At 37.9% G+C, this 27,391-nt stretch overlaps 1 protein-coding gene across 47 annotated transcripts in view; it reads left to right on the forward strand.

Annotated features, from left to right (window-relative positions):
• Positions 1-27,391, forward strand: part of beta-Spec (spectrin beta chain) — a 231,010-nt gene that overhangs the window by 81,382 nt on the left and 122,237 nt on the right. For 23 of the 47 annotated variants that reach the window (XR_010853325.1, XR_010853319.1, XR_010853321.1 and 20 more), the window contains exon 1: positions 27,108-27,391. This exon is cut by the window's right edge and continues 584 nt beyond it. Coding sequence is in view for 29 of the 47 variants with exons in the window: in XM_067105450.1 (XP_066961551.1) it covers positions 27,213-27,391 (179 nt within the window). In the remaining 18 variants the exon portion in view is untranslated. Of the gene's footprint in view, positions 1-9,371; positions 9,595-12,795; positions 12,834-25,503; positions 25,656-26,965 lie in introns of those variants that run through there. The other 24 variants (XR_010853332.1, XR_010853335.1, XR_010853331.1 and 21 more) reach the window with 5 other exon arrangements.

The raw sequence follows: 27,391 nt of genomic DNA on the forward strand, positions 1-27,391 counted from the left end.
CTTAGCCACTCGTCTTCATTGGTTTTCAGATATTACCCTAGTGCTCTGCTCTCGATGTTGACGCAGCCCTCTATGTTTAGTAGCCCTCTTCCCCCTTCCTTTCGTGTTATGCATAGTATGTCTGTATCTGCTCTTGGGTGTAGTGCTTTGTGTATTGTCATGTATTTTCTAGTTTTCTGGTCTATGCTGCGGAGTTCAGCCTTCGTCCACTCCACTACTCCTGCGCTGTATTTGATTACTGGTACTGCCGATCTGTTTATGGCTTTCGTCATGTTTCCGGCGTTGAGTTTTGACTTGAGTATTCTGATCGTGTCCTTCATCTCTTGGTGTTTTATATCCTCCCCATTATTCCCAGGTATTTGTATCCTGTCTCATCTGTGTTTGATGCTGTTCCCACCTGGTAACTTTATCCCTTCAGTCCTTGTTACTTTGCCTTTTTGCATGTTGACCAAGGCGCATTTTTCTATTCCAAACTCCATCCTGATGTCCCCAGATACAATCCTTACAGTCTGGATTAAGGTATCTGTTTCCTTGAAGCTCTTACCATACAGCTTGATGTCGCCCATGAACATCAGATGGTTGATTCTGTTGCCTCCTTTCTTGAGTTAGTACCCATCTTCTGCAGTACTTTTGTCATGGGAATCATGGCTATTACGAAGAGCAGTGGGCACAGTGAGTCGCCTTGAAAGACCCCTCTCCTGATGTTGACCTCTGCTAGTCTTATCCTAGAGCTTATAAGTACTGTATTCCAGTTGCGCATTGTATTTTTAAGGAAGCTGATGGTGTTTTCCGCTGCTCCATATATTTTCAGGCATTCTGTTAGCCACGTGTGCGGTATCATGCCGAAGGCTTTCATGTGGTCAATCCATGCCATGCTTAGGTTGGTTCTCCTTCTCTTACTATTCTTCATTACCATTTTGTCTAGTAGGAGCTGGTCTTTTGCGCCCCTACACTTCTTTCTGCAGCCTTTCTGTTGGTGGGGGATGGTGTTTGTATCCTCTAGGTAGTTCTGTAGCCTTTCACTGATGATACCTGTTAGTAACTTCCACGTTATTGGTAGGCAGGTGATAGACATGTAGATACTTGCTATATTTCCCTTGTTCTTGTCTTTTTGTACTTAGGATGTTCTCCGTGGTCATTCATTTGGGCGCATGGTGATTTGTGATACAATGCTGGAGTTGTTCTGCTGTTCGTAGGTGTAGGGCCTTGAAGTTTTTGAGCCAGTATCCATGGACTTCATCGGTACCTGGGGCTTTCCAGTTGGGCATTTTCTATAGTTGGTGTCTGTGTCTGTCGTGATCTCGGTGAATCTTTGTTTCATTCTCCCCATGTCTTCTGCCTTGATTTCATGGAACCATGTTGCCTGTTTATGTGATACCGGATTGCTCCATATGTTTTCCCAGAGTCTCTTACTTGTTACGGCCTCAGGAATTTCCTGGTGGTTGTCTTCCCCCTTAGTTGGCTGTATAGTCATTTTGGTTGGTTCCGAAGAGTTTGCTCTGTTGGTATCCTTTATTCTTGTTCCTGTACCGTTGGATCTTTTATGCTTTGACTTTAAATTCCTGTTTTATATCTTCTATCATTATTATTATTATTATTGTTGTTCAAAATGCAGAATACTACGCCTATGGGCTGCAATAAGGAAAGCAGTTTACTATCCAAAAAAAAGGTAAATACTGAAGTAAAGAATGAACTATATAAGAGAAATAACGTTTGCTCAGTAAAATTTAAAAGCTTTTAAATCGGAAATTTCAGTGATTTAACAAAATGACTTGGAAGATCTGGTTATAATTTGGTCACAGCTGCAACAAAACTCCCTGAAAACTGTTCGAATTTTCAGCATATATTTTACCACGTGAGTGGATATTATAGCCTGGTAAGATCTAAATGCAGAGGGTGGTCAAAATTTTGAAAAATTGTGTGTGCACAATGAGTCAGTTGATTGGTTAATCCTAAGATCTGGAAAGAGGATAAAACCTTAATGTTTTTGTATAACAATTATTAACGTAGTTGAAGAAGAGATGGCCAGGCATGTTACTTATTTTTGTCAATTTACATAAGTAGTAGACTACATATATCAGTCTACATTTTGTGTTTGGATGATTTTTTTGTCCTTACTGGCAACCGCATTTTGTGTGTGAAAGATTCATTAATGAAACCAAGAGAAGTCAAGACAGTAGATTAACACCTTCAGTGTCAGTATTAGCTTTGCTTTGTAATTTATAATATTGAGTTTTGTGTATGCTGGATCGACGGCAACAGTAACTGAAGGGTTGGTGTGTTGGCAACAAAATGGTTAGTGTTGTTCATGTATGATTTTAAATTCCAGGCTATATGTATTCATATTTTCAAAAACAACTTACGATTGTTTGTAGATAATGCTTTTGATTGTATTTTTTTTTTTTTACCGTAGAGGAACTTTGTCTTTTGTGTGGTTCAGAATCTTCGTGTTGTTCAGAATTTCTTATTCCGATCTCATTCCCCCAGAGGTAGAGATGGGCACCGATGGGCTTCTTTTATTATTTTAGTCATAGTATCTTAACAATGTCTATGAGGCTTACCCGGGAAAAAGCCATTTAGTAATGTATAACCACTGCAAGCGTTCTAAGGTATTGCAGATAACCGTTACTGGGTGAATGACACGTTTTGAATAATTTGGGATAAATTTCCGGTCGAAGGATATTAGAAGTAAAACCATGTGAGAGAGAGAGAGAGAGAGAGAGAGAGAGAGAGAGAGAGAGAGAGAGAGAGAGAGAGAGAGGGAGGGGAGGGGGCGGGGAGGCAACACATGGGTTTTAGTGTTAGTCTTCCTGCAGAAACTTGGTCATTAGCAGAGGAGGTGAATATCACCCCTTATTGGTGTAGTGCCCATGTGAGTGTTTTTACTTGGAATGCTCTTGAATTAGAAATCTTGGTGTGAAATTTTGCTTTAATGGTTTTCGTTGACCCATGCTCCCGTCAGCTTTAAATCCATACTTGGGACGTTGCCCCATTTTCCTGTTAGATAATGTTGCTGGCAAGTAACCAACAGCTCTTTGTAGACTGCACTCAATAATGATGGTTGTATGACCTGTCATTTTTTTTTGTTTGCATCAGAGAGAGAGAGCCCTCTCTCTCTCTCTCTCTCTCTCTCTCTCTCTCTCTCTCTCTCTCTCTCTCTCTCTCTCTCTCTCTCTCTCTCTATATCTCTCTCTCTCTCTATATATATATATATATATATATATATATGTGTGTGTGTGTGTGTGTGTGTGTGTGTGTGTGTGTGTGTGTGTGTGTGTGTGCGTGTGTTGTGTGCGTGAGTGTGTTTGTGTGTGTGTGTGTGTGTGTAATTTTAAGTTGCTTTTTCAAGTATGAATTGGGTCTCTCTTTACATAAATTAACCACACTTCTGACGAAGAAACTGATCTTCTTAAACATATGAGCCGAACGGATAGTGAACATCTAGTAACTTTTTCAGAGACCATTACACAAGTGGCTAAGTAGAGGTTGATGACACGACGTGTGTCCCAGAATAAGTGTGGTTTTGGCTGCCTGTATGCCACCGCCGTCCAGCCAGTCCGTCTAACAGCCGCCAGCACACACACGCGCGCACACACACACACACAGACGAGAGCCGCCCCGGTAGAAATGTTGTGGCGTGGCGTCATTGATTTTCCCCTTGCAGTGGTGAGACCAGCTGCTTCTGCTGCTGTTGCTGTTGCCGCCTGTGCGACTTAATGCATTCGGAGGCGCCTTCCGTTTGAATTCTGCTTCTACTTTGGCACTTGGTTTTCACGGGTCTTCTCTCATTGTCAGTATCTTGACCTCATTCAATTCCATGTGGTCGTGACAGAGATGTAGGTGGAGATGCAGATTGTCTTTGGCCCAGCGCTGTATGCCATGGAATAAACTGGAAAAGTAAGCGCACAAACATAGGTATGGTAATGCCTTTGCCCTACTGGACGGGTTTCCACCATTCCGGGGTTTCTTTGAGCAAGGTTGCTTGCCCACACCCTTCTCTGAATGCTAGATGATGCTGGTACCCATTTATAATAGAGTGAACTGGTAAGTGATATGCTGGGAGTACACGTACCAATGGAACGTGAGTCAAGCCCTGTACCTTTCATCAGGTGACCAGTTTGGCTGATTATACCTCCCAGTTTTGGACAGTGGGGTCGCTACATCTTTACGAATACTTACACAGTATATGTATATATATATATATATATATATATATATATATATATATATATATATATATATATATATATATATATATATATATAATTATTTATTAAGGACGCTCAGTAGTAGTAGTGGTGTATACTCATTTCACTGCTCATGGAATTGTCACCTTTGAGACCATATTGATTCAGATCATCGTTTTGTGCGAGTGTTTAGGAGTATGCGAGTGGAATGCTATGCAGGAATGTATGTATTTGTAGTGCTGGTCATTGGTGTGTCCCGTTGTGCAGCAGCAGCGAGAAAGTTCTTTGTCGCAGTAGAGAAAGGAAGCAATAACGACTAGACAGCGACAGCGTTCCGCATGAGTGGGGCCAGCGAGGAGGTTGTCACGTCGGTGTTCGTGGAAAGAAGTCGGGTGTTTGCGAAACGACCAAGTTTATCATGCACCTCACGACTTCTCCAAAAGTTCAGGTCCCTCAGTTTTGGGAAGAAAATAGTTGGTCATGTTTAATACAGGCACACGCGATCTCTCTCACTATTAATAGATGCGTCTTCATTTCCTGTGGCTGCTGTTCCGAGAAATTTTATGTTCTCCATGAGTTAAGGCGTTTGGGCTACATTCAGAATGGAACATTTTATGAGCCTAATGTGCATGTAAGGATACATTATTTAGCAACATAAGTGCTCAAATGTTGAATGCAGCTGTACATACCGTACATGTTTACTGATATTCATAGTACATCTAAGCTGTTGCAGTGTCTTACCTGCGGGTTTGGAGCTTGGTTCACTCCTTACCAGAAATAAACCTTTTTGTATATATATGCGTGAAATTGCTTTTGCTCTGGTGGGAAGTGTTATCACTACTGTATTCACTCTTCTGTATGAAGACGTTTTGCTCTTACTTTGGAAGTAATTGAAATGTATCTTCGTACTTTTAAATACGCTAATTCTCTCTCTCTCTCTCTCTCTCTCTCTCTCTCTCTCTCTCTCTCTCTCTCTCTCTCTCTCTCTCTCTCTCTCTCTCTCTCTCTCTCTCTCTCTCTCTCTCTCTCTATATATATATATATATATATATATATATATATATATATATATATATATATATATATAATATGTGTGTATTCATACATACATGTATATTATTTATATTTGTATATATACATCTGAAGAAGAAGAAAGGTAACCCTGGTAGAACATTATTTTGAGGTCATGGATAAAGGATATAAGGGGGAACAATAAAACTGATTTACCAGAGTCTGACAAAGATGTGAATGTGTATATGATTAAGTTCACAGTTTTTAATGTGGAATCAATAACAAACAAACTTAAAGAGATGGAACACCTCAGGATTTAATGGAATTGCTGCTGAGATGCTCTGAGCTGAAACTGAAATGGAACCTGTCATACCGCCTAGATTTGTTTTGCAGAAAATGGAAAGAGGAAGCAAAGGTACCGCCGTACCGGTGAAAGGCGACCGGAATGAATTGACGAGTTGTAGGCCATTGCACTGACGTGGGTTGCCATGATAATATTGAGTGCGCTTATTCTCAGTAGGCTGAGAAAGAAATGAATGAAAAAAATCTGAGACGAGCAAACTGGCTTCAAACAAGACAGGAGTTGCAAGATCAGTTATTTATGTGAAGACATCGTGTGCTCCTTTTGGTGGCTTTTGTTGATTACGAGGAGGCATTTGGCAGCATAGGCAGACTAATATTATGAAAGATCTTGCGTCACAGTGGCATTCCTGGTGAATATATAAAGAAAATTGAAATTATCCCAGAACAAATTAGATGCGGTTAATATTGGCTCAACTTGTGAATTTGCAGTGAAAAGTGAGGTGATGCAAGGAAGTTTTATTTCACCTTCGCCGTGAAATTACCATCGAAAGTAAGTTCGTAAATAATTATGCACAGGGTGAAGACAGTCCGCAGTTGTAAGTCTACATGTGTTCTTTCTGTAGGCTGCTTCAGCCTTAATAAACAAAATAATTTTTATATACGTCAGAAAACTTGTGAGATATAAAAAAAAAGAAACAGAAACAAGACATCTTTTTTTCTGTTCCTATTTCTGCTGTTAACGTAAAAAGAAAACAAGCCGTCGTGTTATTTGCTTTGTCTCACGACAGGTTTTCTCAAATATATCAAAACTTCATTTTGAAGGGGCCAACTGTTCAAATTAGCGAAGGCTTCCTTTAAGAAAGAAGAAATGTACAAATAATTGCTGCTTTTCCTAACCCATTTTGAGATCACGAGAGAAAGATAATATTTATTAAGTCTGTATTGTTATACGGACATGAGTCATAGTATGGCTATGAAATTATATCTTAAGAATTTTGTTGATGTGAGAATAAAACTTCCCGAAGAATTGTAGGATTCGAGGTTAAGGTAAGAGTTGGAAGTTTTTCCGTAAGGAAAATGAAGGAAGTTCCACATGCAGGTGATATGATGGTGAAAGGCTGTGGAGATGTCCTCCGCACAACCCCTTGCAAAATATTATGTCAGCTTCTGTGGGCAACAAGATTTGCAACACGCAAACTCGGATAAGAACTAAGAATGGAAGCTGACAATGGGTGGAGATAGTGATAGATAAAGCACAGAAAATGCACAAGTGGCAGAGTTTTACAGAAGCCGTTTGTGAAAGTGAAACACAACGTTGAAGCTGTTATATACTGTGTGTGTATATATATATATATATATATATATATATATATATATATATATATATATATTTTTATATATAAAATTTAATATGTATATATATTTATTTATATATAATCTCTAAGACATCAGTGCAGTGTCGAGTAATATGAAATGTTGAAAATATATATATATATATATATATATATATATATATATATATATATATATATATATATATACATATATATATACATATGTACATATTATATACATACATAGTTTTCTCTGTTTACTTATTTGTTTATCTATTGGGGATACCAGATCACTTGAAGGGTAGGTAATCCTTGCATCCCTGCGAAACTGAGTAGAAATTTACGAAAATAAAAACTATTTCATTTTAATTTTTCTCGGTTTTTTTTTGTATTTTTGTTTTGCTTTTTGCGTTTTATCGGAATCATAGTCAGTCTTGCATGAACGTTAGAGGGCAACTTCGAAAGAACTCGAAATGTCTTTTTCCCCCGATTTTTCCCAGTTAATAATGCATTTGGAGTTAAGAGGACTCATTGCGACAAAACTTGCCTCCTTGTGATTTCTCTTTGTTGATTATTCAAGCTTTATTCCATTTTGTAAGCGATGTAAACGCAGGCTATACATGACCGGCTGAAATGTCGTCCAGGGGGAGAGCCATATGGCTGGTGTCGAAGATCCTGACTGCATAGGGAGAGTAGCCTGCTTACTCGACTGCTTAGGGAGAGAGTAGCCTACCTACTCGCCCAGCCTTTTATATTCCAGCCGTATCCAGTGTGAACTGCCAGGGGGCTGGCTGTGGGCGTTCTCAGGTTCCCGTCACTATGGGCAGGTTATCAGGGAAAACAAATGGCTCACCAATAAAGCGCTGGTGGTCGGAAAGTGAGTTATTCATCTAAAGAAATTGCAAAGGTGAGCTCCCACATGAGTAGGTCACTCATATTGTATGAAGTGGTGGGCATTGTAGCAGCGATTCTGGAGACTTTCTCTGCACAACTAAACCATATGCTTGGCACCTGCCGCTATTTTATATCTGTTTGCCTATGTACGTTAGTGGTGGATCTTCTAAAATCCATAGTACCCCTGTTTTAGGAATTCACCGTTAGGATTATTGAAGTATATTGGAGTCTTTAAGTTATATTTATCTTAGTTCTGTATTCGTAACCATATATGCTTATATAGTAAAGTGTTTGTTTATACACTTCTTGACTAAATCACTTAAAAGTAGTTACTTTCTGTCGAATCTCATCTCTGAATTACATTGAGTGGAAAGTTTGAGATGGGCAGGAGTTGAGACTCTCAACTTGAGAGATTCATGTCTGTATCCTCAACTTACTTGTTAAATCTTAGTGCACATTTGCTCAGAAATAACCGTAGCAGCCGATATCACTTGTGCATAAATACAGTTCTTATTTTGTTCATACAACCGTGATATTTGTTATATTCTTGTATATATCATTTTCATAATTTTCCCACGTTTATTACTGAAACGTGGCGCCATACTGGGACAGAGATACCGACCAGACTATAATTCAGCATGTAGCAAACATCTAATGACTTTTAAAACTCCAGTTTTGTTTCATTTTAGTGAAGTTCACATCAAGTTGTGTGAATAAACGCGCGCGCGCGCGCACACACACACACACACACACACACACACACACACACAGTGATGAGAGGGGGGGAGGGTAAGTGGGAACGAGAGAGCTTTGTTTGGTGTAATCTTCGGCCACAACTAGCTGAGCGGCACACGGTCACCATTTGGCGACCTTGTGCCTACCACATCGTGTCATTTCTAAATTTAGGTAGGTACTTTCATTTCTGACTACGGATGGTAAAGTTGTTGAATGACGACAAACTTTAAAGATTTGTAGCCGTAAGTATTTGCAGATGCGCAATGATGACTCGAATTTTGTTGTTGATGGTGATGCTGACTGGACTAGGGAATTGTGCTTAATCATTCTTTTGGTCATCTCACGTCAACAACAGTTGGTCTAAGTCAGCGCCGGGTGAGAGAGAGAGAGAGAGAGAGAGAGAGAGAGAGAGAGAGAGAGAGAGCTCATGTTGCCTCAGAAGAGACGCCTCCTCTCCGTCATGCATTTTCAGCAGGCGCCTCTAATGAGACTTGCTGATTACACCAGAGCTGCACAGGCTCCTTCGAGGTCCAGATCTCACACTAAGCAAACGCAAGTGGATTGGTTATTGTTATTGCATTTTTTCTTGTGCTTACACAAACACGCATACGTGTAATTTAATTTATATATATATATATATATATATATATATATATATATATATATATATATATATATATATATATATATATATATATATATATATATCACAGATAGTCCTACTCTTGCTTTTGTCATTAACAACATTTTTGATGGTGGCCAACTTGCGTGATCATCACAGAGGGAAAAGAAGAAAAGAACAATACTATGAATTTGAGGTCCGGACCAGGAATGAGACTTCGGAAAAGGGAGTAAGAGTCGAGTCTCGTTTGGGGCGCCTGCTGAAAATGCATGACGGAGGGGAGCTGCAGACGTCTCGTGAGGAGCGTCAGAGCCGCCGGTCCTCTGTCGTAATAGTTGATCCTCATTACCGGGTTCCTTTCGTGAAGGGACCCTGTCTGCTATGAGGCGAACTTGGGTGTGGTAGGACATTGACCAAAATTGATCAGTATTACATGACCAGTGGTAGATGTTATTGAGCAGTTCGTGACAGGAAGCAAGGCAAGAGAGAATACTCCTTAACAGTTTGTGTGAGTGAAGGAGGATAAGAAAAGAGGATCGTTTTGATTCTCTGTACTTGTGCCACGTGTCCTTTGTGATAACTGTCCATTGCAGACATGTTTTGTGATAGCTGTGTTTTTGGTTGGTCCCATTGTGTTGATCGCTTAGCGGTCAGTTGATAGCAGACATTTTTTATGGTTGTTTCCATTGTGATGTGATGAAGGCTTAACGATCAGATGATAGTGTTTTTTCATTTTTCTCCAAAAAAGAGCAAACTCATGTTTTGCATCGTTTGTGAATACTGTGCGAGTATACACGTTTTTTAATCTTTCGTGTAATTGGATTGCCTCATTATTGTAGATTTAGTTTGCATAGAGTGTATAATTTGTTATCTCAGCTCTTGATTTTTTTCTCTGCCTGTGCTGCCTGTATCAGCAACGAGTAGTTTCCTCTAATCGAGGGTGGCTGTAGAGAAAACTCAAGATAGTAGTCACTGCAACTTTTGTAATTGCATTGTCGACTTCAAGGACGAAAGCTGTGTGTGGGAAACTTCCACAATAACCCATTCTCAGAAGGTTAAACATCATCGCTTCGGAATCGCCCCCTCTCCCCACCCACATACACACCCACACACACAACCACGCTTGATTCCTAGATACTGAACCTCGTTCTGTACCAAATTATTTTGTGTTAAATTTACTCCCAAACACGTCTGTACATCAGCTGCTTCCACTCTTCGATCCAAATTAAACATTCATTACTTTATAAATGACCCCCCTCCTCTCTCTCTCTCTCTCTCTCTATATATATATATATATATATATATATATATATATATATATATATATATATATATATATATATATATATATATATATATAAAATATCGTTTCATTGCTACGTCTCTAATTAAAGTGCTCCTTCGTACGTAAACTACTTATGCCACGTCATACATCTACACAGCAGCACGTCACACCCTACTTGGCTGTCGTTTATCGTGCGCACTTTCTTATGCTAGTGGATGTTGGGTGCCGATACCTCTTTTTACAGCCTTATCCGGCACCCTGGGTCTACTTCGCCCTAACACTTCCGAATTGTACACACTTCCATCAAACATGTCATTCTCCATTCATTTCACATGTCCAAACCTTCTCAAAAAGCATCTGATTTATCCTTTCACCTGTGCTAAACTTTTCTCAACTTCTACGTATAGGAATATTTCTCACAGTTGAGTGTTCCTGCGCCGCTTGTACTGAGCAGACACATTCATCTCATGAGGTTCATCTTAATTTTTTCGTTTTCGTTTCACAACCTTACTCATTTCCCTTCTTGGGTTCCTTAGACACTGCAAGCCTCTTCGCTGTGTTGTGCACCAAAGACTTTAGGAACCAACCGCCTCCGTCCATCCACTAGTCATATTAACATTTCCTGGTCTCCATTACACTCATAACCGTACTTTTACTCACATCTCTAAATATGGAAACGGTGGAGATTTTCTGAAAACGGAGTACAAAGCGATGTTTTGTTTTAGTTTTAAATGGTCGTCAAATGACCTAATTACTTTGTAGAGGGGGGCCGCCTGGGGTTGGGTTTATGAGCTTTAGTGGTGTTGATTGTTTGATCACTTGTCAGTTCAGTTAATGCATTCCGAAAACGTTTGGGATGATAATTCACTAAGAAATCTGAACGAGAAACAGACAGGTTCTTTGATAATACAATACAGCTGATAAAGAAAGTCACTGAATTCTTCAAAGGAGCAAAGGGATACCGCTATACACCAAGTGGAAATTGCAAGTGATGAACTGTATCCTAAAGCACCTGCGCCTAAAATTTTTCCACTAACTTTTTGACGAGACAGATTCCCCTAACAGTCTTTTCTCGTTGCTTCCGGTCAGTATCTTCAGTGAGTTTCTTTAGCAAGTTTCAAAATTTTGGGCTTTTCTCCAGTGTTTCAATTTCTTTGTGGCCATATGAAAGTATGTATATATATATATATATATATATATATATATATATATATATATATATATATATATATATATATATATATAGTATATATATATATATATATATATATATATATATATATATATTATATATATATATATAATGACCTGATTCTTGGTCATATAAAGGTTCTACCAGTACAAATGAAACGCCAATATTACGCTAGTTAATTATGCAATTATAGTCGGTAGGTACTCGGAGGTGACACGCGCCCATCACTGTCTCTTAGACGCGCCCGACCACAAAACCCTTACTGATCATTAACTTTTCAAACTGAACTTGCTAAGGTCATAGAACTCAGCTGAGTGGTCTCTTATAATCGTAAGGAACCAATAAGGGTCTTCAATGTTTGGCACCCATTTGAGTTGCTCACGCTAAACCCCAACGATCGTATGGCGTATGACAAATCAGTAGTATCTGTTTGTTACTCTCTGATCACAAAGACGTACAAACAAATAGCAGATTTTTTGTTACGTTTCAAACATGAATTTCTATATAGATCAGTTCATTATATATATATATATATATATATATATATATATATATATATATATATATATATATATATATATATACTGTATATAAGTTGCGATAGTAATTCACGTGAGAGAGATGCGGTGAAAATGTGAGTTCAGATGTAAGAAAAGTGAGATTGGCTAAGAAGCAATGTATATATATATATATATATATATATATATATATATATATATATATATATATATATATATGTATGTATGTATGTATGTATGTATGTATGTATGTATGTATGTATAATATAAAAAATATATTGTGTGTGTGTGTGTAGTTTTCTTAAAGAAAAATGTCCGAGAGAGACACTTTCACAATCGGTTTGCATCACATTTATTTTCCTGATGTGAATCGCATTGATGCCCTCATGGAAATATGCCTGCAGAACAGTAGTCAGTTTAGTCATTAGGTGGTAAGTGGTTTATGTGAAGAAATGAGTTATTAGCTCTAGTAATTTTATTATAAAAATTCCATTATGTCTTTTGATGTTTGAAATATTTGTCAAAATGTTTGATTTCCAAATGCAATAATTATAGCTGAAACTGAAATGTTTGCCTAATCACCTATTATGGTTTGTTTTGTTGAAAGGAAAACAGACACAATTTTAGAATTCATTTACAAATTCATTTACTGGATAGCGTTCTGAGAGTAATCATGTTAACCAAGGTGTATTAATCTGACTTCTCTCTTCCCAGGTTCCGTAGCACTGGCTGTATCAGAGGACCCCTGAGTGGTAAGAGAAATTGCGACCTTATTAAACTTTGCTGTTTTCTCATTTTACTTGACTAAAAGCTAGAGTCATTGTGTGAAGATGTAGAACCCCCAGCCTCCGGTTTCCTTGCTGAAACTCTTCCATTGCCTTTTTGTTATAACGGCTGGTAGTCTTTGAAAAGTTACTTTTGATCCCGTTTGATTGTCCTCACTCTTCCATTGTCTCAGGTGGAAAGCAAGGGCGTTACCCACTGGGCCCTTTTTTATAACGGCGGGTAGTCTTGGTTTTCGGAGGAAGCTTTTCCCTCGTTTTTGTGAGGGAGGTTTCAACTTCATCCGCCTTTTGATCCCGTTTGATTGTAAAATGTACCACTTAACTATCTCACTGGATAATTCCTTATGGTCATACATACTAATTTTGTGACTATGACAGTGGGTAATGCCTTTCCACCACCTGCGACGTGAGTAAGTAACGTTACATAAACATCTTAAGGTACACACTCAAGTCTGCATACATCCATTTCGTGTTGGTGTGGATGATAATCATACATGTTTATACATTTTATGTATTTGTGTATATATATATAATAAATATATATATATATATATATATATATATATATATATATATATATATATATATATATATATATATATATATATATATAAAATCATGTTAGTGAAATTTATATGTGTATGTGTATATATATATTATATATTTCACTAACAATGATTATATATGTATAATATACATAAATACATATAATGTATAAACATGTATGATTATCATCACACCGACACGAAATGAATGTATGCACACTTGAGTGTGTACTTATGTTTATGTACGTTACTTAAGTATGCATGTGGTCATAGTCACAAAATTGGTATGTATAACCATAGAGAATTATCCATTGAGATAGTTAAGTGGTACATTTTACAATCAAACCTATTCCAAAAGCAGATGAGCTTCAAAATTCCTTCACTGGCAGTGGTGGGAACGATATAAACAAGCACGAGGGAAATCTTCCTCTGAAAACCATATGTTAGTGAAAACAATCATACAATCAACTGGGCAGAGGCAAAAAAAGATAGCACAATCTAGTAATGCACTGAAAAGAAATATCATTTATAGTCTAATTTTATAAAAGAAAGTTATTGTAAAAAGATGAACATCAGTAAAGGCTAGTATGAGCTTGATCGTAAAACTTAAAGAAAAAATATGTAAAATGTGTAAACTTGCACATCAATACATTTTTATTTATTTATTATATTTTTCTTTTTTAGTAAGTGAGACTCTCTCTGTATTTCTCTTTATCTCATCTTACTTCTTCCTAATGAACACCATATTCTTTGGAAGCTTGAATTTCAAGTCAGTGTCCCATGTAGGCTTGTTCTCTATGAATGGGATTCATATTCTGAATAATAATAATAATAATAATAATATATTTTTATTATTATTATTATTATTATTACTATTACTATTACTATTATAATATATACCATCATTCTGCTAACGAGATCAGTTTAATAACAGCTCTGTTGCATAACTCCTGTCGATTTCAGGCTCTGTACATAGACTCGAATATTATTGGCTGGGACAGATGCACTAATTATGTATTCCCCTTGGGTGACAGTTAATCCCCAAGGTGTAGTGATTTGGATATAAAGAGTGTGCTGTATATATGTATATATATATGTATATATATTATATACAATTATATGTATATATACATAATTATATACATTTTATAGGTTATTATATTGTGTATATATATATATGTATGTATACATACGAATATAATGTACACACTTCTTATCGAAATCACTATACCTTGTGGAATAACTGTCAACGAAGGGGAATATATAATTAGCGCTTCTGTCCTAGCCAATAATATTCGAGTCTATGTGTATGGAAACAGAAACAAAGATTAGCACAAAGCTTTGAAAAATGCCACATAATGAACGGTGTTGCATGTTCCGTGCTTATCGCCATAAATTAAACGTGTAGATGTTGACAGGCTTATTGAGACTGTTATAAGATGCCGAAGTGTTCTTGTGTGTAATATGTGAAAGGGTGTCACCCATTAGGTTCATCAGGATCAATTGATGTTAAATATGTGGGTGCAGTCGTCGTTATGCTACGAGACGAGAGGGATGGTTGCCGCGCTCTGGCCACTTGGGCAGCCAGGTGTTGCTTCACTTGTGACTCTCATCGCTGTAGTCACCTGGAGTCGATGCAGCAGCACTCTTGCAGCCTCAAATAATAGTCAGCGTTGGATCTAAAAATACATCTGACTCTTTCACCTTTTTCCCCTTGTAAGACCCTACAAAGCCTGTCAGGAAATAAAAATAAAGTTATATACTCGCATCAGACCACAGTCCTTTCCGTTTTTCGATGGTTTTTAAACCTTTCCGTTTGATTCTTTGATACATCTTGGAGGCTTTTTCTCATGTTTCTTACCTCAGATCACACAGTAATCGCAGCCTCTCCTCTTCCGGGCTCAAGCTGACAACAGTGTAAGCAACACTTCCACACTTTTCATGATTAATAACCAAAATCCAAAGATACATTGTTTTAATGACGAAAGTCACTTTTCAGTACATTAACTTTCGACTTGGATTTCGATAAGCGTTTGTGTGTGTAATACACACACACATATATTAACGATAGGTATGAGTAAACATTAATCTGTTTTGTTCAACAGGAGGTGGTTCTTAAGAACAAAACATTGCAAGAGTCATTGTCACATTCATACTTTACTCAAGTGCTGCATATTGTATGGATCCACTTCATGTAACTATCAGCATGTTGTTGAACCTCCTACACACACCGTGCCACTCACCTTGATCTTGCGTACACGCTTCATGGATATTTAGACCCTTCCTTCCTTCCCAGGACTTCTTTTGCAATCATCTGTCCAGCCTTTTCTTTGTCTTCCTTTCCTCTCCCATCTTGACGCTTGGGAATTCTTCGCTTTGCACCAGAGTGTTATCATCCATTCCATCCACATGACCAAACCATCTCAGAACTGATCCATCCCCTCACCTAAAATGTGTAATGGTCTTTTTGCCCCAGTGCAGTGCTTGGCTTTTGAGTCCACATCATATTACCCAGTTCAACCGAATCCTTTTATCTGCACTACCCTTTTTTCCCCGACTACCTTTCTTTGCATTTTCCACCATTTCAGCTCTTCTCGTTCATCATATACAGAAACCAGTGAATAAAGTTTATCTTACAGCTTTGGCCCATTTTCCTCTGACTGCATTCAACTTACACCCCACCTTCCACAAGTAAGAGTTGGACCAACAATCCCTTCTAATATTCTCACCTTGGTTTCCTTAGACAATTCAAGCCTTCACTGTCTTTTGCCATACATTACCTTTCTTGCTTTACCTACTGTGTGACTCGTCTTTTTATTTTTATTTTTTTTTTCGTCCTATCATTATCCATTTTATTTACCCCGAATGCTGGTATGAATTAACCGTTTCCCTTCTTCCGGTATCCATATCAACATTCATTGCTCCATTTTCTCGGTGTCCTTTTACCCTAATAACTAGACTGTTGCGCCAGTAACACCCAGCTTCCTCTTCTCGCAAAAAGTGTCAGACACTTGCAAGTAGTTTCTGCTGTTGCTCTTTTATCCCCAGTCACCACTGTCACATCTGCAAACAGCAACCACTCCGTAATGTTTATGATGTAGATAAATATGTCGAAATAGAAGCACCAGGGAAAGAGAAAGAAAGAGAAAAAGGCAAGAATATATTACCCATGTTAAAGAACTCTGCAAAGTACAGTGTAAAGAAAATTAGGTAAGATGTCAATGAAAATAAATTTATGTATACGTGATTTAGGATTAAGGTAATGGGTTAAAGCCTTTTAGCATGGAACTTTCCCCACCACATGCATTTGTTAAATCTTGCCAACTGTTTACATACATAGAAATAAGAGAGGGAATATAAAAGCAGGGACAGTATGAACTACATTCATTATATAAAAAAGTCATATGGTAAGAAAAAATTGTTCTCATTCATCGCAGTGCCCTACTTTTGCTAACTCCTATGGTCATATAGCGACTTGAGGAATGCTGAAGTTAATTACTGTTATTCTAGACAACCTGCAACCCCCACCAAAAAAATAGTGTGTGTGTGTGGATATTATATATATATATATATATATATATATATATATATATATATATATATATATTATATACACACATATACAGTATATATATATATATATATATATATATATATATATATATATATATATATATATATATTATATATATATATATATATATATATATATATATATATAATGTACAGTATATAAACATGAATTTTATAACTTATTGATTTGTGACTTTTTTATATTCGCAAATATTAAGCCACAAATATTGTGACCCTTTAGGGTTAAATTATTCCTGAGGTATAGTGAATTGGATATCAAACATTAATTTGAAACTTTATTGTAATTTCTCTCGGCTGTATGGTAAGTTCTATTCGCAGCACGGCGAGACTCAACAAAAATAGTGTCATTTTCATTTGAATGTTGAATTTGGTCTGTTTGTCGTGGTAGGCGTTACCAACTTATTGTTGGTAACGCTCTTATTTATGACTTGGGATTGCAGCACTTAAAGAAAATAACTAATAGTGCCAGAAATCCATATGCTCTTGAGAAAGTTTCTTTCATTTCTGAGTTGACTATATAATGCCACATATATATATATATATATATATATATATATATATATATATATATATATATATATATATATATATATATATATATATATATATATATATATATATATATATATATATATATATATATATATATATATAACCTTGTTGAAATATTCTGTTCTCTTGATGTCAGTTATCAGCTTTATCCTTATCTTACCGATAAAATTTCCCAAACATTAATAACTGTGATTTAGTTAGTTCTTAGAAGATTGCGTGTGGGTGTTGTATCACTGGGGAACTAAAAGTGATTGTTAACGGTTGCATGGTTGCTCGATTTGCTGAGCTACTGTATCGACGTTCTGCCGAGGCGCCGAGTGCAAGCAAGAGGTCTTGGTGCAAGGCCATGCTACCCAGGACCAGGTCTCGACTGCCTCCAGTCGAAAATCCTTAACCTAGTCTTCATGTCAAGCATGGCGCTCCCCCTTACAGGAAGTGTCCGTGTTGTGATTTTGGTCCTGTATTTGTGGCTATATATATATATATATTCTTTTCTAAATGGCACCTGTTTAAGCATGCAAAAAATCATCGCTTTTCCTGTGATTTGGCTTAGGTTACTTATGCTGCGTTTTTTTATATTTTGCGTTAATAGTCTAACGTGATAGCCTCTTAATTTAATGATTTTATGGTGTGTAAAAAAGATTTAGGTTGCTGAATAGTGACCAATTTGTGCTAGTTTTTGATGAAGTCATACTTAAATTTACTTTGAAATGTGCCAGAAAAACCCGCAGACTTGTTCAAGTAAGATTTTGGCACAAAAGAAGGGTAGACTTACTCATTTCGTTTCTATTTTGTCCTCTTGCAGACACTTTCAAATACGTTTCAGAGAGAGAGAGAGAGAGCGAGAGAATTTATGCAATGGTGATGTCAGCGGTGGTTGATATATGAATGCATTGTTAATGGCGATGGTTCTGTATTATCTCGATCATCTGTGGTCGAAGAAATGTCGGTTTAATACTAAACGCCTTTTGATTATGAGGGCGTGGCAGGATGAAGGTCTTCCCACCCTTTACACTCCTTTGCACTACCCTCCCTCCCGTGGCCTGGCCTCGCTTGGAAAAGGGGATGATAATGCAAGGGAGAGGAATCTAAGTAGGCTTGGATTCCTCATGCACCGACTCTTTGGCCCGCCTCCTTCCCTCCCTTATCGGGAATAGATGGGTGGGTGGTGTCACTTCCTTGAGTGAAGGTGCTGGGGGCCAGCGGTCGGTGATGAAAGCAGCTGAAGAAGACTAGGGAAGGGGATGGAATGGACACGGACGAGCGTGAGTGTCTGCAGTTCATCTCTGGTATTTGTATCTTCTTCGTTTTCCACCTCCAAATACAACTGCCATTCTTCCTCGTTTCTGAAAATTATCGTCATTGGAAGTTGCAATGTTATTCCTGATGTATTCAGATAACTCTCATTCGATTTGACCTTTCCAAATGTTTGCCTTTTCGGCAACCAAGTCTTGTATAATGAATTAGCAAAGCCAACGTGATTATGAGGAGGATATTCGCTAATGTACGTTTGTGTGCTCGTATTCACGAGATGGCATTGTAGGTTTTGATGGGTTGATTATTATTATTATTATTATTATTATTATTATTATTATTATTATTATTATTATTATTGGATGAAGGGACAAGCAGGACCTTTTTGCATTTGGAGATGAATCTTTAGCCTGATTTCTGGTTGCTGCGTGGAGAAAATTTAAACTTGTTTTCTCATACCATAGATTTTGTCCCATATGAAAGATCCTGGCCATCCACCCACGCCTGGCGAAGGTTATATATGTTCTCTTAGCCTGTTCGAGTTCATGTGGATTCGAGTTAACAACCGGATTAGGTGGGTGAAGAATGTTCTCACAGGAGCTGACGTTGGCATTGGGTTGGTTCTTTCTTGAAAGAATCTTGGTTATGTAGAAACCTGCATTAACAGAATGATTTTTAATAAAGCTTTATAGTGTCTGCTACTTCATGCGGGACGGAACGTAAAGGACTCGTTTTAAATTGAATGTTGTTCTGTGAGACTTTCCATCAGTTGCAACATCGTGTATTGCACCCAGAAGCACAAGCTTGAGGCTGCAGCTTGGCGATCTACTGTACAAAGACGAACTCCCCTAATGCTTATTGGTGCTTTTCCTAAGAACCCGAAGTCTCGTGAGCTTTTAGACTACTTTCTTTTTTAGAATAATCTGAAATGTTTCGCATCTTCTGTCTCAAAATGGGTAAGGCGATGATCTTTAGGCATACTGCTGTTTGTGTGGGTGCGCGCGAACAGAGCAATTGATTTTTTTTTTTGTTTATGACTGTCTTGTCTAGTTATTGACGCTGCCAGTAACAAAGCACGTATTTGTAGTGTAATACTGTACATCCTTCGCTTTAATATCTTGGAAGTATTGTTGTGAATCTAAATTCATGAAACACTCTTCAGTCCGAACACGAAGTCATGCGCTGCCATAGCCATCGTGGTAATGTTACACAGTACTGTAGTGGCATTTACGGTGCGGTAGAAGTTTTGCTCAGTGATTTAATTAGTAGAGAGTAACTTCAGTAGCTGGTAACTGGTTTCTCTCTCTCTCTCTCTCTCTCTCTCTCTCTCTCTCTCTCTCTCTCTCTCTCTCTCTCTCATTAAGAATGTTCCCTGATATGGGCTTGCAATTCCTCAAAGTTTATCAAAGTAGTTTACGTTTCATTGATATTGATTTTTTAAAGTTATGCGCGTTGATGTACACTCTAGATATGTATTATTTAAATATATTTTGGCTATGTCTCTCAAGCCTCGACAGTTGAAAAGCCAGAAGTGGGATTTGAGTTCAGCTGCCCTTGATCACCCAACTGTAGATAAGAGGCATCATAATGGGAAGGATTTTGATGATGCTGGATGGAGAGAGAGAGAGAGAGAGAGAGAGGAGGTGCATGGCCTGAGAGAGAGAGGTGCAGGGCCTGGGTGTGGGGCCCGGGCTGTGGTTCAAGTGGATCTGAATATAGGCAGACGATAGAGCCATGTGGGAGAGGGGTCGTGATCCTTTAGGTAAAAATCCACTTGAAATTCTCTCTCTCTCTCTCTCTCTCTCTCTCTCTCTCTCTCTCTCTCTCTCTCTCTCTCTCTCTCTCTCTCTTAGTTGGATCGAACACTCAGGTGCAGTGGGTTTGTCACCCCAGTATTGAATATTTGCAGAGATAGTCAAGAATTTGCTTTTTTGGATAAAAAGACAAGATTCTTATAGCGTATATTGAGAAAGAGATCTTTGCCAAATTCACAATACCTGGGAAGGGAAATGAGTGTGTAGAGATCAGAAAGGTTGTGGAAAGTGAAATAAAAATTAAGTATTGGTAATATTGGTTACAGGGTCAAATTATCAGATAGGTATTAAACTTAAGAAGTTCCGGACACTGTGGACTTGTGGCAGATCCAGTCCTCTGATTCAGCAACAGGCCAAAAATTATAGTAAAAAATCTGTTTTTGTAAAACTAGTATGTATTGGCTGTTTGTATTTAATTAATATTTATATATATGTGTGTGTATATATACACTATGTATATGTATGTATGTATGTGTGTGTGTGTATGTATATATATATATATATATATATATATATATATATATATATATATATATATATATATATATATATATATATATATATATATATTCATACATCTTAAACCCGGATGCAGGTTAGAATCCTGCTACAGAGATCAGAATTTCTTCATATTCTTCCATTTTGATCTTGAGCTTTTTAGTGACATGCGTATCCATATAGTGTGAAGATATCGTGAAGTTGTGCATTTGTGTGTTTGTGTGTGCGCGTGTTAGTGTGTGTACGTATCACTGTCTGAACCAAATGCCAGGTTCGAATCCTGGATTGGGCAGAAGTGCTTACTTATTAAAATTCCCCTTTGGTGCAAGTTATTCTTTAGGTATAATGAATTCAATATCAAGCGTTAATCGTGGCTCGATATTTGTGAAAGTATTAATATATATATATATATATATATATATATATATATATATATATATATATATATACACTGTATACAGTATATACATAATGGAGCTGTGGAAAGGCATTCTGTTTTCTATCCATTTATTAAGATGCCGACGTTTCGTATCGCTTGATACATTTTCCAGGCTGAAACAGTGATTAAAGTAAACAGTATTTGCGTATAAAAGATAAGATATATGTACATTATATACTTATTTACACCATATTAACGGTTAAAAAACAGAACAAGGGGAAAAAACCAAAAGCAGAGGCAAGAAGCGCAAAACACCAACCCACAATGGTAGCGTAAAGCAGACTAACAAGAAATGCAGAACAGGAGGGGGAGAGAGAGAGTGGGAAAGGGAGCACAGACACAGGCTAAAAACAAGAGCAAACTAAGCAATGAACAGTTGGGTTGATGCTGATTGGTGATTGAGGGTAGGGACAGTCAATTTGATCATTATAGATTCAAGGGTGGCCAGTTCCTCCATACTTCGTGTTCTTCCCACAGTACTAAAGTCCTTGGCGTCTATATGTGTTTTGCAAGTCTTGCTATGGTTTCTCACATTCGACTGATCAGGGTTAGATAGTCGACTACCTGTTCTATAGCTAATCCCCCGGTGAGAGGAGATTCGTATCTTTAGCAGCTTCCCGGCACATCCAATGCATGTGCCTAGATTACATATGGGACATATATATTTGTAGATTACACCGGAGGTAAACAGGGGGCTGATTCTATCCATGAAATGAAAGAGGGACCCGATGGGTTGAGTGCAGGTAATTGTCTATTGAATAAACTAGTACATTTTTTCCTGAATCTGTTGTCTGGTAAATATGGGATTCTAGCATGTAGACGTAATTTAGGGAGACTGAGAACTATGGGTGAGGGATTTAGTTTCAAATTAAGCAGTTTGTTAAGGAATCTATGGAAGATTGATGGTGGGAAGTAATTGGTCTTAAAATAGTTGGTGAGGAAAACAATCTCATCATGAAAAGCAGGCCAACTGGAGTCCAAATTAAAAGCTCTATGGAGGAGCGTGGACACGGAATTCATCTTAAAATTAAAAAAGCAGGAGCTGTAAAAATTAGCACCTAGGCCAGTAAAAGTATTCTTCCGATAAATGCCAGTGTGGAAACCTGTCTCGTCTTTAGTAACTTTTACGTCCAGGAGTGGAAGTGAGTTTTGGGTTTCTTTCTCAATAGTAAATTTAATATTATGGTGTTGGCTATTCACGTATTCTAAAAAAGCGTCAACTTGGTGACCATGTTTAAAGAGGGCGAAAGTGTCGTCAATGTAACGTTTGTAAAAGAGCGGGCGGGAATCAAGAGGGACAACTAACGACCCCTTGCTTATATATATTATATATATGTATTTGTGTATGTATACTCGTACATACATTTATATTAATGTGACCTCCTCTTGATATACAGGATACGGGTTCGAATCCTGCTACGAAAGTCAGAATTGCTGTACTTGGCCTTTCATTTGGATCTAAGATTCCGTAGTCACAAGCGTGTCCAAAAAGTGTGAAGAGATCGAGAAGTTGAGAGGCCAGCGTGGTTATTACAATTGCATTTACTTTGTATCTTGTAAAATATATTATCAGTAGATTGTGTTTATATATATATATATATATTTATATATATATATATATATATATATATATATATATATATATATATATATATATATATATATATATATAATAATGGAAACAGAGGTCATTAACTCTTTAGAAGAGGAACAGCTGCCTAGACTTAATTCGGATACTGGATAAATCAGTGATGGGCAGAGGACGTTAGTATGGATTATTGATATTATTTAGTTTCTCTTTTAAATCTCCCTCGAACATCTTGTGCAGAATAGGAGTCAAGCGTAAAAAGAGCTGAGTATGAATTGATAGTATTTTTATTTGTTAGTTGTATTACTGCAGGTTCTTTTAATTTGTTAATCAATATTGTTACGTCTTTTTCTTATACTATTGTGAGACTCATCAGTTCTGTGATTTTTCGCTTAGGTGCACACACAAATGAGCCTTATTATTTTGGACACTTTTAACAGATTATTTATGCCGATGTATTTGGGCCCTAAAAGATGAATTACGTTTCATACTTGGAGTTTTGTAAACAACATTGCTACTTGAATAGGACAGTTTCAAATAGGCATGCTTTTGGCAGTGTTGTTCTAAGAGGAAAATGACATATGAATTGTATATTTTCAACATTATTTTTTGGGCTCAAAGCCAATGAAATAAGGGTAACAAGGGCATTCTCTTCTCAGCTTTGTTGTAGCAAGTATCGAAAGCATGAGCTGGGTAAACCCAAGTCTCTATCTCTTTGTAATAGTATATATACTAAAGTTTTCTTATCTAAGAATACAGGACTGATAACACGTAATGCTGCTGCTGGAAATTGATGACAGCGAAATACAAACGACAAATGAAAGGCACCTCCGGATTTACCAAGATGGGGTCGATGGGAGCCTGTCTAAAAATAGCATGGGCGAGAGAGTCGGGTAAATACGTTTGTTATGAACAGAAACTGTTTCACCAGCAATTTCCTTCGGCACACTGTGCTGCTTTTGCCTGGCCTCCTCCACGACTGGCACCGAAAGGTGCTGGGGTTGTCTCTCGGCCAGAATCGCTTTTTGCCGTACGCAGGCATTTTTCTTTTTTCACATGGCAGCTGAATAGAAGACTTTTCATATTTTTGTCTCAAGTATGTTTATCAATTTTGTATTTATATTTATCAGTCCGAACGTTATGCTTTTAAGATAGTCACCACATTTCTTAAATTGGGCTACAACACTGCAGTCTACATGTTGTAGGATAAATCTTGATAGTATTTTGTAACACTTCGCTCGTAGAATATGTTAGGCAGTATGTCTAAAATGTAGTATTGTGAATCATGATTCCATTTTGCTCATTGAAATTATATTGCTGGGCAGTAGTAGGGAGCGCGGTGGCTTGTGTCATTCAAAAGACAGCGAGTCTGGGGGCTTTCCAGAAAGCAAATGCGGGAAAAATTTGACCGATTGGATAGGACAGGCTTCTCCATTTTTCCGGCACGAACAATCTTTGGCTGCAGGATGACCAACGTGAGTGACTTCATTGTAGCCATCGGTGGTGGCAACTGTTTAGGAACTAGAAGCGAGAAGAGGCGGAGATGCCCAGGATATGTTGCCGTGTGACACTCGGCACTTTTATTCGGTTCTTATTCGGTTCTCAACTTTCTTTTTTTTTCAGTATGTTGAATAGTTTTTACTTCCACAGTAACCTTACCTAGTGTTTTGAGGGCAAGAACTATACAACGAGTCCTACTGTAGTACATGAAAAAAAACGCGTTTAAATACATGACATTTCTACCCACGAGTGCTAGCGTTTATTGTACTAGCCTTTGCTACTCTGGATATTTTTATGCCAAGTGAAACAGTATTGCTCTCCGTGAAGGACGATTTGTTACTCATTTAAGAACAACTTTATACAAGAGAATGCCGGCCAAGCTGGCTGTTGTTCCGAGCGACAGGACTGATTTAAGGGGGAGGGGGACAAGTATTCATTTCATCCTCTCAGCTGAGGGACGTGATTTCATTCCTCGGCAGTCAGCTGATATCTTCATAGTAGTTAGCAAAGGGCTTTGGGAATATGAAGTGTTTACAGAAGAGTGATGGTTGTACTCGAACGCTTTGTCTTGTTAGGGCCGCAGCAGCTTTCCATTGCTGTGCAGTTAGATGGGTCCTCAAGTGAGGGCGGACATTGCTGAGTGTATGAATAAGCAGCGAGCAAGGACAGGAGGCGGGGGAGGGTCTTACCTTCCGGTAACAGTATCCAAATATAGGATTGTGTGTATATGCAGTATGTAGTGGACTTGCAGGTTAACTGAACGAATTTTTTTTTTAACAAACCTAATTTTTTTTATTATAGAAATTGCAGTTGGTATATTTGAAGTTTAACTGTTTTCTTTCCACATTTGCAGGGTCTGTTAAGCCGGGAAGATGACGACAGACATCAGCGTAGGAGTCCGCTGGGACCCCATCAAGCAGGAGGAGGTCATCGAGGATTTCGATTACGATGGTGGAAATTCTTCTTCGAGGCTTTTTGAACGGTCCAGAATCAAAGCCTTGGCAGGTCAGTCTTCCCCATATCCTTTCAGTGTGACTTTTCACTGTATGGTGGGTTCGTGTATGAAATGATTTGGTTCACCTGCATTCGCTTTATTCTGCTTTTGAAGTATAGTTTATGTAACTACACGTCATTTTGTGAGAGTGTATTAGGCTTCTTCCTTCACGCAAGGTGAGCAATCGAATTAAAGAGAATCCTCTCCCAACACTGTCCTGGACTCTATCCGAGTGTCCCTCCCAGAACCGATTCTTTTCCTGAGTCACTATGAACATTAAATTTGGTCATTATCATTTTTCTCTTAAGCAACTGACTGGACTTGGAATGCTCTTGTCTGAAAGGTCTAGGATCCATTTAACAACGTCAGAGTAGGGAAAACAAAAAACAGTCACTGCTTTCTGAAAAAAGAAACCATTTTTTATACCTTCAGCATGAATGGCTCGTTAAGTTTATGCTGTGCTCTTAATGGAAGAGTTGACAATTTCTACTTTTGTATATTAAAATTTTTTGTTATAATACTTAAAGCGTGACGAAAAGGTCGGGTTTTTTGTCCCCCTGGAAGACGTCAACAATTGCCTCGTGGTTCTCTGCCTCAAAGGCGGTATACTTATCCAGGGGGAGGTTCTGGAGTGGAGGGAGGGAGGGATTCTAACATATACCTTACTGTTTCAGATTGATAGTAATTTTTCATTGATTTATTATCAAATGGTACGAAATGAGGCTAGTGAGTCCCAGGATTTCCTCTCCATCAGTATAATGTGTTAACGCGGGTTAAATCATGACTTTCCAGATGTGCTTTAAGTATCTGGAAAGGTTTTGAATTTTTGTCTTCACGATCAGTATGGTGAAAATGAATGACAGCAGTTGATGCAGAGTAATAAGAAAGTAAGAAGGCATCAAGGTGCGACAGATCTTTGATAGCAGATGTTTATTTTAGTAGTTTGAACACAGAAATTGGAAAGTATGATTTTCCTGAGGGGCATGTACGTTGGAATCTTGATTGTTGATCCAGTTTGTCAAATTTTTCAATTGAAATGATTGTGAATGACTGAAGGTAATCCTGGCCTTTCCGCCCGCCGGCAGTATACTCAGATATTGTCTTATCATTGAGTGAATGATAAGTGTTGAGTCATTTCTCTGATATCAGTGGATGAAGTTGCCAGCTTGTTTGGATTTTTCGATTGATATGTGGAAATTGATCACCCACAGGTGGAAGTAAAGCATCATACCTCATTCATTTTTTGGCTGCATGCTTGATGGTTATCCAAATTTAAATATAGCTATGTAGCAACTGAAGTGACAGGAACTCTAATCAGTAGTTTTTTTTTTTTCTTTTAGTCCGTGTCGTGTAGTGCAGTGCACACTCCATCGCGAGTTATTTGAGCCTACACGTAGTACAGGGTGTTTTAAAAGAGTGACGTAGCTCCAGTTATCATTTACAGAGCATCCTGTCCTTAGTATATCAGAGTTGTTTGTGCTGTTAGTGCTAACTCTTTAGCCGTGATGTGGTGATCTAATCCTGAGTGAGAATTGGGAAACAAGACTACTTGCGGCGGTGCTTTCGTGATGGAGGGGGGCGGTATAAAACCGGATCCTCCTTCTGACGAATCTAGTATTTTAAGTGACAGTAGGCATAGCAGTAGCTGTAGTCTCGGTGACGCCGATGCGGATAGTAGCGGTAACGGACACACTAACGAAAGTAGACACCAATCGCAAGACGATCCTCAGGGTAAAACCTCTGACAA

The sequence above is a fragment of the Macrobrachium rosenbergii genome, chromosome 6 (assembly GCF_040412425.1).
Source record: "Macrobrachium rosenbergii isolate ZJJX-2024 chromosome 6, ASM4041242v1, whole genome shotgun sequence".
In the NCBI taxonomy this organism is placed as follows: domain Eukaryota; kingdom Metazoa; phylum Arthropoda; class Malacostraca; order Decapoda; family Palaemonidae; genus Macrobrachium; species Macrobrachium rosenbergii.